This window comes from Saccopteryx bilineata, chromosome 4 (assembly GCF_036850765.1).
Source record: "Saccopteryx bilineata isolate mSacBil1 chromosome 4, mSacBil1_pri_phased_curated, whole genome shotgun sequence".
Classification (NCBI taxonomy): Eukaryota; Metazoa; Chordata; class Mammalia; order Chiroptera; family Emballonuridae; genus Saccopteryx; species Saccopteryx bilineata.
Genome location: NC_089493.1, coordinates 225,430,713 through 225,444,707, shown reverse-complemented (window position 1 = coordinate 225,444,707; position 13,995 = coordinate 225,430,713). Strand labels below are relative to the sequence as shown.

The 13,995-nt window shown below is 37.6% G+C and overlaps 1 protein-coding gene across 1 annotated transcript in view; it reads left to right on the top strand.

Annotated features, from left to right (window-relative positions):
* The first annotated feature begins 7,973 nt into the window (after positions 1 to 7,973).
* LIX1 (limb and CNS expressed 1) overlaps positions 7,974 to 13,995 on the top strand; it is a 58,164-nt gene continuing 52,142 nt past the window's right edge. Inside the window, exon 1 of the mRNA XM_066277805.1 lies at positions 7,974 to 8,173. Coding sequence (XP_066133902.1) covers positions 8,092 to 8,173 — 82 coding nt within the window. The 5' untranslated portion in view covers positions 7,974 to 8,091. The remainder of the gene's footprint in view (positions 8,174 to 13,995) is intronic.

Here is a 13,995-nt window from a genome sequence, read left to right as displayed (position 1 = left end):
CTTTGCCAAATTAATTTTACTGGCTATTTGCAGGCCTTTCATTAATAAATTCACATTAATAAAAATGCAAGAAAATTTAATTTTCTTAAACTTTTTGAAAGTACATAGCTTTGAATTTAAAATTATGTATTTTTTATAATATGTCTAAATCATTTTAACAACATAATATTGACAGCTTGATGGGATTATCAAATGTGTGTTTTGGAGTATATTTACCTAACATTCTGATTATCTGATGCGAATTGGAAATGAAATACATTATTTCATCCTACTCACCTGTACCCAGTTGACTCAGACCACTTATGGGTAGCCTGCAGTTTCCAAGGAGACAACAGTACTGGTATGTGACTGTACAAAGTAATATACGGAGCCCAGTATTGCTGTCGTGCTGAGGAAACCAGGGACAGTGGATAAGTGAAAGGCCAGAGTGACGAGTTGTTTTGGGAGTGGAATTCGGGTCAATCAAAGACGAGTGCTTGCAAAGAAGAAATGCAGAAAATGCAGCCCAGGAATATAGTATGCTTGTTACGCTGCAGTTGGGAAATGGGAGTTGTGCTCCAAGGGACCCAATTAAAGAGGATTTTGAAATTTTAAAATTATTTTAACGATATATTAGGAAAAAGCAATTCTAGATTTTGAGCAGTGCGATTATTTGATTCTAAAGGCAAAGAAGGTACTAGAACTAAGGAAGTTAACGTTGCAATTAAATGGACTGGAGAGGCATAGGGTCTAAAAGGTTGCCCACCCAGGCAGCCTAAGGACAGAATTAAGGTTAAGACAATCTGGAACAGAATCCTATTATACTAGCATTACAGAGATTCTTTACTACCTTGCTTTTGTTTAGAGATGAGAAAATACCTTTGGATGTAAAATTGCTTTCCCAGAGTCACATAAAGTGAAATACGGTTGGGAGTGAGTGGGAGTTAAAAATAAGTACCGGAAAAGTGAATGGTAGAAAAACCAGCACAGTTGGGTGGTTTGGAACTTTGAGGGTCTCTGCAAAGTCACTAAGGTCCACAAATTTTGACTTGTTTTTCTAGCCCTGTAGTATGAGAGAAGATAGTCCTCACAACAGATCCAGGTTGTGAGTCTCATACTCCACAAAGTTTCCTTCCTTTTTAGAAAAGTTTGGTTTCCCCACCCCGTAAAGCTCCATGCTACAGTAAGCCTTTCTATCTTCTCACAGCCCAAAGAAAACCCATCTCAGTAGATCGAAGCTCTACCTGACCAGGAGTTGGAGCAATGAATAAAGCATCGGACTGGGACACAAGACCCAAGTTCAAAACCCCAAGGTTGCTGGCTTGAGCGTGGGATCATAGATATGACCCCATCGTCGCTGGCTTGAGCCCAAAGGTCACTGGCTTAAATCCCATGGTCACTGGCTTGAAGCCCAAGGTCACTGGCTTGCATCCAAAGTCACTGGCTTGAGCAAGGGGTCAGTTGCTCTGCTGTAGCCCCCAGTCAAGGCACATGAGAAAGCAATCAATGAAGAACTAAGGAGCTGCAACAAAGAATGAATATAAATACAATACTTCTCATCTCTCTTCCTTCCTGTCTGTCTGTCCCTCTCTGTCTCTCTCTGCCTCTGTCATACACATACAAAAAAAATCGAAGGCCTGAGTGGAATATGTCTGGTTTTCCATAGGGAGGTGGAAGAGGAGCAAGGTGGTGTGGGAATCCTATTTGAGCTCAAGGCTACTGAAGTACCCTGAGAGGATCAGAACAATATATTATTCTCTAATTTGGTCTTTCTCTGGTTTTCAGTTTGTGGAAAAATAGGTTCTATTTCTATGCAGTTTCTTATTCTTTCTTTAAACATTTTGAAAAGAAATAATGTTACTCCTTTGTCAGCAGGATGGATGCTAAGTGCAGTGCTCTGGTGGTGACTGCATAGGAAGTAAAAGGGAAATTACAGTTTACAGTGTGAAATGGATGGGCACAGGGCTTTTATCTTAATGTAAGCATATCCATAAGTGTAGCCTGAATTGAATTAAGAGTATACTAATGATGCAGTCTTTACAGGAAGTTTCATCTAAAATATATGGAGCTGTGAAATTACTGGGTTGTGCTTGAATTTAACATCTTCCAACTAATCTCAGGTTTAAGTCATTTGTTTATAACCATAAACATTCTCCCTAAGCTTGTTTTAATCTAATATTAATTTTGTCATAGTCTAGATTTTCATTTTAGTATGCTCATTATTGTTTCAAATATTTAAACATTTTATACAACTCAGACCCCCAGAAACATAACTTTAAAGAAGAAAAAGGTAGCTCCAATTAACTAACGTAGAATGAGTGTGTGTCCCATTCCTCAGCATGCCTGTTACAGAAGACCGCATCTCTCTGAGGAGTGGCTCAAAGACAGTTTAGATACCTCTTTTAGGCTCAATCTGATCGCTTTATAGCCACAACTTGTATAAAGCTTTTTCCTGACCACCCAAGAAAATAAATTACAGTCGTGCACAGTAGACCCAGGGGGGTGGGTGAGGGTATTTTGTGAGAAAATACAGGAAGATGAAGAGGAACCAATAATTAGACAAATGCTTATGAAAGAAAAAATATTGTAAAGGCAAATGGCAAATTCCACTCCAAAAACAAAACAAAAATTTATTTTTTAAAAAATACATATTATGCTAGAAGTCAGCCAGCCATAGTATGGCCCAAAGATGGTATCATTCATTATCTCTAATCTTGTGAATTTGAACATCCAAATTCTCCCATCTTTAAATAATATGATAGTTTATCGTAAGGTGTTAAATTGTGAATTAGCTAACTCTCCCCCAATGATTTCTTTGGCCTTTTCTTTTTTCTTTTCTTTTCTTTTTTCTTTTCTTTCTTTCTTTTTTTCTTTCTTTCTTTCTTTCTTTCTTTCTTTCTTTCTTTCTTTCTTTCTTTCTTTCTTCTTTCTTTCTTTCTTTCTTCTTTCTTCTTTTTCTCTTCCTTCCTTCCTTCCTTCCTTCCTTCCTTCCTTCCTTCCTTCCTTCCTTCCTTCCTTCCTTCTTTTCTTTTCTTTTATTAAATTAAGTGAGAGGAGGGGAGGCAGAGACAGACTCTGTCTAGCACCTGAACCGGGATCCACCCTGCAAGTCCCCTACAGGGTGGTGCTCTGCCCAACTGGGGCATAGCTCCGTTGCTAAGCAATGGAACTTTTTCTTAGTGCCTGAGGTAGAGGCCATAGAGCCATCCTTAGCACCTCGGGCCAATTCGCTGCAATGGAGCCTTGGCTGTGGAAGGGGAAGATAGAGGGGAGAGAGCGATAGAGAAAGAGAAGTGAGAGGGGTAGGGTTGGAGAAGCAGATGGTTCCTTCTACTGTGTGCCCTGACCTGGAATCAAACCCGGGACATACACACGCTGGGCTGACGCTCTACCACTGAGCCAACTGGCCAGGGCAGTGTATTTCTTGAAAAATCCATTTTACTTCTTTTTGAAAAGGAAATCCCAAGACAGGCCTGGGTGACTGTTTATTTAAAACAATTAGGATGACATGCCCTCATGCAGGGTCCCTTCTGCATAGAGAAGACTCAGGTGAGGGAGGTTTACTTCACTCTGCTTTTCGGTTAGGGGGTTGAGTCTGACTTCCCTGGCAAGGGAAAAGGGCAGCTCACTCATACTTTTACCTGGCACAGAAGAAAATTGTTTTATGAAAACATTTTTACATAATTTTCCATAAAAGTGGGGAAATTTACATTCTTCAATCTAGATGGAGTATTAATCAATTTTCTAATTCATGTAGTTCAACAGATTATTGTTTATTGATGATTTCTTAAATGTAGTGAAATATCAAAGAACAAATGTCTGAAATTAAGTTATTTTATGTTGTCTGTGTTGTTTTTTTAAGATTTATTTTATTTATTGATTTTAGAGAGAGAATGTGGGGGGAAGAGCAGAAAGCATCAATTTGTATTATGTAGTTGCTTCTCGTATGTGCCTTGACCAGCCAAGCCCAGTGCTTTGATCTGGTGACCCCAGCATTCCAGATCAATGCTTTATCCAGTGAGCCACCACAGGCCAGATGTTGCCTGTGTTTTTAAATTTGTCTAAACTGAAGTTGCCTTTCTAACTGGCCTTCTCTAGAGAAGACCTTGATTCAAACATTTCATTGGTCCCTTCCCTGTTGAGATAACCAGCCATTCATTCCTACTATTGTCCGTTCCTAGCTGACACAGTCGTTAGTCGTTACCTCTGCAGTGTCCTCATGGCCCTCTCACTCCCACTCCCTCCGACCCTCGGGGCCAGGCAGCATTGAGGCCCTTCCAGTGCCCTCCGCGTCTCCCAGTGGCATCTGGAAGGTGTTGCTGTCCTTGGTTCCCATTCCTTTTGTAAGCTACTTGCTCTCTCTATGTTTTTTTTTGTTTGTTTTTTTTTTGTTTTTTTTTACTTTTGCCTATTCCTTTTTTCTTTTTCTTTTTTTTATAATTTTTTTTATTTTTTAATTTTTTTTAAATTTTTATTTATTCATTTTAGAGAGGAGGGGGGGGGAGAGAGAGAGAGAGAGAGAGAGAGAGAGAGACAGGGGGGAGGAGCTGGAAGCATCAACTCCCATATGTGCCTTGACCAGGCAAGCCCAGGGTTTCGAACCGGCGACCTCAGCATTTCCAGGTCGATGCTTTATCCACTGCGCCACCACAGGTCAGGCCTCTCTCTATGTTTTTAACTGCATGAATTAAATTCTTTTTTATTTTATTTACTTTCTCTTCAGTTTAAGTGTTTAATAATCAAGCATTAGCAAGTAAGTGAAAAAATTATTTCAGAGAAGTCAGTATTCCCACATCTCAATCAGCAGCCTCTCCTTCCCTCAGTCACCTGGTTCCTTAGGGGTGAGTAGTAAACTGGCCCAGGCTCAGTTACCGCAGGTGTATTCTTTGGCGTCTGTATGTCTTGTGCTGACATTTTGCTGGACCTGGAGTCTCACACGCCTCCTTGCAGCCTCACCTGCAGGCCCCCTCTCAGGCTTCACCTACCCCAGTCTTCTTCCCAGGCAGAGCAGATTATCAAGTGGGGAAGCAGAAGCTAGGGCTCCTTCTGGTTTTGAACTAAAGATGGTTTATGTTTTCTAACATTCTGGGTGTTATTTCAGTTAGTAACCCCTGCCTCCTTATCATTTTTGTACCTGTAATGAACTATTTCTCAACAAAAATATGGCTGGAATGATAAAAAAGGATTTTCCGTACCAGCAAAATTATTGTTTCCAAAGTGTTTTGGGTTTTTTTGACACTCTGCTTGAAATGTTGCAAAATATATACAGTATCTCCTTGATTTTTCATCTTCTCACAGAGTTCCATACTTCCTGGAAGCTCTTGGTAAGTGTGCTGTGGTCTAGAGCCGTCCTCTTCAGCCACTGAATGAGAACTTCATCACTGCATAAGTTGGATGCTATTTCTCGTACTTCTTAGTACTCTAACAGGATTTGTAAAAACATTATTTTGGTTTTTACTGTAGTCAGGAACCTCAATGCTTTGATTTTGCTTTTGGCATATTCCTACAGATGGCTGAGAAGGACAGTGAAATCTCGCATGTGAACTGTATGTAGTGTCTGTACTAAAACAGACACACTGTGCAGGGTTTTCTCAGATCCTGCCATGTTTACCAGGTGCTTTCTGCATCAAAGAGGATGGTGAGAAACCACGGAGTTTTTCTAGACTGTCTTACAGCACTTTAAGGTGAAGTATCTTTATGGGCAGACAAGGAAGAATAATGGTTTCAGAAAACTACTGAATGAGAAGGCCTAATGAGAAAAAAGAAACTGTATTAACTGACTAATGTATAATCTACCTTTCTAGAATTCTTTTTTTTATTTTCTTAAAATATAACATTAAAGATAGATTTATGAAACATGATATATTTAAGAAATTATCTTTGCAAAGTTGTTTTTGGGTTCTCTAATTTGTCTTCTTTAGGAAAATCATATGAAGATTGAAGACTAATTTACTTAACAAATTCTTGCCTTTCATTTTAGGTAGCATTAGAGGTACATATCTTTGAATTTACCTTATTGATTTGTCTCTCATGCTGTTGCATGGATATGGGTTGACTGTGGGTTGACAAATAGAAATAATTTGTTTGAAGACCAGTCCAGCTTTTAGGAAATAAATATATGACTTTCCAGAAAGCTAGAAAATACTTGATAACATCCATGTTCATTTGCAATATAGCCATGGAATCGTAGATGTTAGATCTGAGAGAGCATCTAGTTCAACCCTCTCATCTTCTGGATACAGACTCTGAGCCCAGAAAACATGAGTGACTTCTCTAAAGTTACAGAGATAACACAAATCAAACCCTACACCTTCCTAATCCCAAATTCAGTGCCCCTTCCACTATACCACACAACCAAAGCATTTTTATGTACTACTGGAATTAAATGTAAGCCCGTAAATAGTTCATTTATTGATTGAAATCACAGCATAATTAATTTTTAATTACTGTTTTTATATTATCAGTCTTAGTTCTTTGAGAATTACATGTTTTTTATGTTTCTCTAATGGGAACTGTAAATATCTTGGTTTCTAACTCAATATCACACTGAATATACTTACATTTGTTTATACTTTGTGTCCAGTCAATATATAACAATTTTGTTTCTGTTTTTTATTGTCTAAAAACTATCCAATTTCTTTTCAATGATAACCTGGATGGCAAAGATATTGATGATTTCCTATTTAGTACAGCCCATGTGAAGTATACTTTGGGACCCTAAATATGTTTATTAATGTGAACTGCTATTTCTCTCAAGTTCTTTTTTATAACAATATATTTGCAGTCTAGGGCAGCCTCCTGTCTGTTGTGTGTGGCATATACTCGCTGTGGGCATTTACTAAGTGATGGTCATTATAATAATAATAATGATTATAGTCCCATTTCTTGTTTTCTTTTATTAAGCCCACTACTCTTCTACCAACTGGCCGAAGAAGCTGATTGCAGGGAAAACATTTTATTTTTATATAGCCTTTAAAGGATTGGTTTCAGTTAATCATATATTACAACATAGTTATGGAATCTGACATTGGGGAAATAACATTGTAAAGTGAACTCATGCCTATTCTGAAAAAATATTTTAAATAAAATTTAAAAAAAGTCCTCAACAACTAACATAGGTTATAGCCATTAAAATAAATTCTTTTATATTTGGTTCAAATCCTTATCACTGCAGTGGCATCCCATGACATATTTATGTCTCCTATGGAAAGATTAATGTTGCAAGCAGTATATATAGAAATAGAATCTGTTTTCTTAAGATCTTTTAATAACTACTTATATTCTTTTGAAAAATTTATTTATTGCTTCTGCAGCTTTTAATAGAAATAATTATCATGAAATGAAAGGAACTAAATGATATCAGAATTCATTAAAGTTAATCTTGGGAATGATTTGCCTTGATGGATAAATAGGAGAACAAATGTTCCCAGGCAAGTCAAAAGTCAGTCCACAAGGTTTTACTTGCCACTGCTCATCAGAATTGACTGTAATTTGGGCAGAGAAAGGGTTTGGAGAATTAAAACTTGGCTTCCAAAGAAGTGCTGCTGAATTGAAATAGAGGCATGATCTGGTGTCTGGTTACAGTCACAAACTTTATACCAAAGAAGAATTTAGATTATACTGATTCTGAGCTGGAAGCCTTTAGCTAGAAACTCCTTTGTTACTAAGGGAATTTCTATGAGAAATAAACTTCCCGATTCTATCTATATACCTGGGAACAGCACATTTGAAGATGGAGGACCAAAAGAAATATCCAAGTCAGAAAGCTGCAAGCTATTCAGGCAAAATCCAGCTGGAGAGAAAGCTGTTCCCACGATCCAGGAGCTTCCCCAGCTAGCCTGTAGGTGGGTGTGTTTAACAGAAGGAAGCAATGGAAGCCCGCCTGTCAGCCAGCCTTTAGAGCTAATTAGCTCAGCACACAACAAAGATAAGTGGGCCTGGGAGGAGGGCCCCCTGAGGGGTCTTTAGATTCTGGGAAATGTCTGATTGGCAGATGTTAAAAGGGATTCTTTGGTAATCCTGTGCATCAATGAGCTGCACAAATTCAGTCCAGGGCTGCAGGAATTCAGGCATGAGGACACTGTGCTGCAGGCTTACACAGGCAGACCCAAGATGGACAGAACCTTGGAATCCCTGCGACACATCATTGCGCAAGTCTTGCCTCACAGAGATCCAGCTCTAGTCTTCAAAGATTGTAAGTACTAAAGGGGGAAAAGTTTTTTTACTTTTTAAGAAAATAGCCCTAAACATCTAGTTACATCCTATTTAAGTATGATTTCTTCGAAGTCTCTGTAGTCGTGCGCTGTGGTCTAAATTATATTTAACTTGTTCCTGACTTTAGTCAGGAGAAAGATTTTATTTCATTTCACCTACGGTATGAGTTGCCGGGTTATTTTTTCAGTTATGCATCTTGCTAATGGTTTAGAATTCTCTCCTAAAATTTAAGACTCACCTAAGACTTAATGAACTTTACCAGATGCTTTTTTGAAATAAAGCAAGGCTGATTGCTTCTAAGATTGAAATTAAAAATAGATTGCATATTATAATAAAATATATATTTACTAACCTGTTTAATCCTTGATAACATATATTAGTTATGTTGAACCAAGTACTGTATTTGTCTGAAATTTTTTGTTGCAAGCAAAAGTTAGTAAGTCATCATTGAGCTCTTAAATTTTGATAACAAATTATAACACATTAGTTAAAAGGCCAGTAAAATTAGATGTCTTTCACCTCTGCAACAGCCTTCCCTTCCAAAATATCCAAATGGCTATGGCAAAGATATTTTAAAATCTTCTTTTAATGATTATAAAAAATAATTCAATGAAGCTTTCCAAATCTGGCAATACTATTAAACCATTTGTCATATAACTTTGTTTCTGGAACCGATTTGATTTCCTGCTGCTGCAAAACAGACTATCTTCCAATTGTATCTTATCTACAGTGGGTTTCATATTACAAAGAGCTTCTGAAATAGAACTTTGCTATGGAACTGCCCAAAAGGTAAAATGCATATGGATTTTTTTTTTTTACTTCAATAGGTTATAGCTTTCTTCGTTGTAAATCTCTTTATGTTTGTCTTCATCAAAGCTTCAATGGTATGAATTTTTCCTTTCTGAGTGCTGAATAATGTTAGTTTCCAGATGTCCTGTTAGTTTATATTTCTCATATGTGTGATGAAGAAAAGGAAATGTTAGGCCATTTTATTCTATATTCTTTTTAGAAATTAAATGATAACTTATCTGACCTCTAAGGCATAAAATTAAAGCCCTTCCTTCTTTTCCTTCTTCCTTTCTTCCTTTTCTCCTTCCTTTTTCCTTCCTTTTCCCTTCCTTCCTTCCTTCCTTCCTTCCTTCCTTCCTTCCTTCCTTCCTTCCTTCCTTCCTTCTTTCCTTCCCTTTCCTTCCTTCCTTCTTTGTATTGTCTTTAAGCATGTGTCAATAGCTGTGTTAGAAGTAATAAACTCACTCCCTACCCCAGTCTAACCTGGAGACTATTCAAGGTTGGTATGTTTCTTTAAATGAAAAGGGAAGGAAAGAATGTCTCCTACAATAGCACTGAATTTACTAGAAAGGGTAAAGGGCTCTTGACCTGCCCAGAGCTTTGAATAAATTGTATAAGACCAGGGGTCTTATGCTGAGTCTTTGGATAGTGGAAAAAGTAAAGAGAAATAAAGGGAAATTTTTTCACTGAGTTCATTATGAATTTAAGAAGTTTAATCTGAAATCATGGCCCACTTTTTAAGATGCATTAATCCCAGAAATTGTTTATAGTTTAGCACAAAGAATAAAATAGAAGAAGGGTTAAAATAAAGCATACATTATATTTTGTCATTCAGACCTTTGCAGGGACTCTTTTATATGTATAAAATAACAACAACAAACAAGTATCCTATTTTATGTATTTCATTCATTGACATAGAACCTCAATGTGATCAGGTAGCACTTCCTGCTTAACCTAGAAGGTGCTGATAACTCTGCAACTGCTTGCATTGCTTCATAGGTGTCAGTATTCAGTTGTGTTTCTAATCTGAAAGATGACCAAATGAAAGGAAGCCAAATGACAGATTTCAGTTCCAGGAGTTTTTATAACATCAAAACACCCAACCACTCAGCATTCTCGTGGAATAAATGGGAACAGGCTTAGTTACCTTCTGGGGCAAAAATCAAGTCATCTTGGGACTATGCCATGCCTTGGCAACCTACCGTACACACGCCAGAGTTTAGCACGCAGACTCATTTTCTTTGGCACACCTATAGTTGCTGCCACCACAATCGTGTTTGACACACACAGCCTATAAAAAGCTGCCATCAGCTTGGAATGGCAGGTTCTGAGCGCCTCCTCTCCTCCTAGTCACTTCTGGCTTTTCTTTCTTCACCCTGGCCCAGTCTGTTCCTTCCAAAAGAAAAGGGCTAAGGAATTAAGCACATTACTGCCAATTGCTTAAGAAAAATTGCTACTGTACTTTCCTGCAAGATGAAAAGCCAAGCAAAGAAAGTTTTAAAAGCCAGCACAGTTGAACAAAGGAGTGTAAAAAACACTGTAAAAGTGTTTTTTCTAAATTTCTCTTCTATAAAAGCAAAGGCAATTTTTTTCTTTTTATTATTTAGAAATACATAACATAGAGGATATAAGTGATCCTTTTATTAATTTGCTGCCCTCAGTTGGCATTTGAATTTTTAAAAAAACAAGCAATAGTAAATTAAATGTTTTCTTCAAGTTGGTGAGGAAACGCACCCACAGTTTTCTGGTCTGAGACCAGTGCACCTGAGGATAGTTACATTAATTTAAATAAATAAAGTTTGAATGCATTCCTCAGCCTTTCAAGTGGCAGTTTGCAATTCATTAAATCTCTCATTTGTTTTAGACGAGGAGTTCATTGGCAGTTGAGATTTGTTTTTTATTTTCTTTCCTGGAAATGAATTCTGTTAACAATTTTGTCTCTTTTCTCTATTCTATATCTAAAATAAAAATAACCTAAAAATAAAAATAATGGAAAGACATTTTTAAAAAGGTGCGCTCTCAATTTGAAGTTTGCTCATTAGGCTGTCACTGGACTGTTCTCCACTACCTAAATGTCTCCATTTTGTAAGAAGTAGCGCTGGGAGTCTCCGCCCCACCAAACAGAATCTCTTTGCAGAGAATTGAGGCACATCTCCTTGCTGCCTTCCACTCTTGGCTTAGTGCAACATCCAGTTATTTTCATGTGCCATGTGTCACAAGCAAAGATGAGCTATCGTGAAACAGCCTCGTCAAATCTCTAAGAGTGTGTGTGTGAGCTTACTATTTGTTTGAATTTATACTAATGATTGACAGATTCTCGCATACTTTCTCAGAGGAAATCACATTTCAAGGTGGCTGTATTCTCAGTTCTTACTCTGAACATTAATTCTTCAAAATACAAGAGCACAATACACTTATCTGCCGTCTGGAGGCTCTTCCTTCATTCACAGGAGTGCTAAGAAGTCAAGAACTCATCACGTGATGACAGGCACTATGCTAGGAACATTAATTCTTCACAGCGAGACAGTAACGTTGATACTATTTTTAGTTATAGGTGAGGGAACTGAGGTTCATGGAGGTTAAGTGACTGGCCCAAGGTCACACAGCTGGTAAGTGATAGAGCCAGGATTCAAATTCTACCTTCCAACTTCTTACCTTTAGCCATTACAAGACATTGCCTCTCAGAGTTGTTATATGAGCATGTCATGGCAATCTCTGTTAGGAAAACAGAGAGGGGATTGAAATGAACTCTTCCGGAAGTGTGGAGGACACCCACTTAGTAGGCATATCTGAACAGAAGTGTGACAGAGAAGGAGAGAGGAAGGGCAGTTTTGAGGAGAGAACCGCTTGTTGGAAGACAGATCAGGCTATTCAAGAACAGTGCTTTGGAGAAGATGAAGACAAGGTTTGGAAGGCAGGTGGAGTCCCCCTGATGTGCGGGCAATAGGGAGCCATCAAAGTTAACAGTGATCCTAGATTACATCTGGAAGTTTATAGCCTTTTGTTGCATTGAGGAAAAGATTATATTGACATCAGTTGGAGGTACACTTCCTGATACTAAGTGGGGAGACAATTACAGCTTTTTCACGGCAAGAATCCTTTTATCCATTCAGGCAAGATGCAAGATTTGTGAATGTACACATGCCTATAGGGAGAAACCACATTCACTAACTGAAGGCCAAAACCAAGACAAGTTTTCTCACACAGTAGTAAAAGAGCTATCTGAGCACTGATTGAAGACATGAGGATGTGCTGGTTTCTATCATTGACTTATAATGTGACATGTTAGATTTCGCCAATATGTTTCCCCAAATTGTATAATAAAAAAAAGTAAGATGGAACCTTTATTAAACATTGCACAGTTTGAAGCAAATTTCTCACATATTTGGGATGCATTAACTCTTCCATTTTGGGAAGCATTTCCATGAATAGAAAGTTTTATTTATATAAGATAGGTGAATACTTTACTTCAAAAAAAATACATTTTTACCTTTTGGAAAAATTAGACCAGACTATAGAGCTATTAAAAACATCTTCGTAATCATGAATCTGGCTGTATGCAATGTGGAAAGAGCAAAAGTACTCAAGAGTCAAATATTTTCTTCATTTCATGCTTTTTAGTATAGTTATCTGAAATCTACAAATTTGATGGTACATTTCTGGTTTCCTAAAGAAGAGGGTGTGAGGGATGAGGCACGTGTGCAGTGAAATCTGCACACCTTGCCTTGTGTCCCACCATGTAAAGCATGCCTGAAAAAGTGTGGTAAGAACACCTCCACTGCTCACGAGTTCAGTTTGGAAAAAAGGATTGCATCTTAATTACAATTATTTGAACTGTGGATGTCTGGTCTACTGAAGTATATTCAAATGCTAATTTTACTTAAACATTTTATACTAAAAGATAATACCAAATCTTTTTATTTGAATTTATACTAAGAGAAAAACTCAGATTTTAGTTGAGATATCACTGGGATAAGCACTATTCCCCCTTTTTCAGTAAATATACATTTGACAGTTTAAATAGTGAAAATCCCAGCCCCAAAGGAAAAGGGTTTCAAAATGGAAATAAATAAGTGGCTTCTTGAACACTTAGTAGCCACATCTGTCCTAATATATTTATTTCTTAATATATAAATAAGCTTTAACAAATAAAAATAAAATGTGATTGACACTCATCCTATGATCACATCAGGTGCCTCTTTATAGTCTGCTGTTTCTCTCACCATAGGCTTTCTTAAGAAAAACAAAACAAAAAAACAGTTCAGTTTTGTTAGCCTGAACTCAACTTTAACAACTTCTGAAACTCATGTGTTAAGTTACAGCCCATAATAGGATACAGCTGCACAAGGGTGAGTTTCTAAGTTATGAATTTTCTGTTTAAATGATACGGTTTTACTGATTATGTGCTACAGATTGATTTAAGAAATCTAAGACAACTTTAGAAGCCTTTCATAAAAGAATCTTCTTTACTTAATACACTTCATATTGAAGTTTTAACCCCAAAGACTCATTTCTTTTCCTCCATGTTCAAATGCTCGTATAAGTTTTGTCTGTCAAGGTAGTTAAAACAATCTTTATTTTAAAAGAGAAAGAAATAAAAAGAATCCTACTGAAAGTTTAATATTGACAAAATAGGCAATTACTATACTCCCAGTAGCTCTCTCTAGTCTCTCTCTGGTGTCTGTGGAATGCTGTGTGAGTTATAGTTTAGTGTTTTCCCACTGTGATGATAATCAGTTGATCCCTGTTTTGATCTCACCCCGTTGGGCAGCTGTGGGAGCCCATCATTAGTCACCACTCCTTTGACACGTACGGCCTGCACTGTGTAGTTGTGTTCCTCGCACGGGGCTCTGCACTGAGTTAGAGTTTCACTGGCATGTTTTTGTGCACACCTAAGTTGGAAATCCCAGGAGGCAAAACCATGGCTTGCACTCCTCTGTGAGCCCCAAGGTGCCTCCCATTTGGTCAGGCACCTAGCAGGTGCACAGCAGACCTGTTTTGATTGCTGATTGA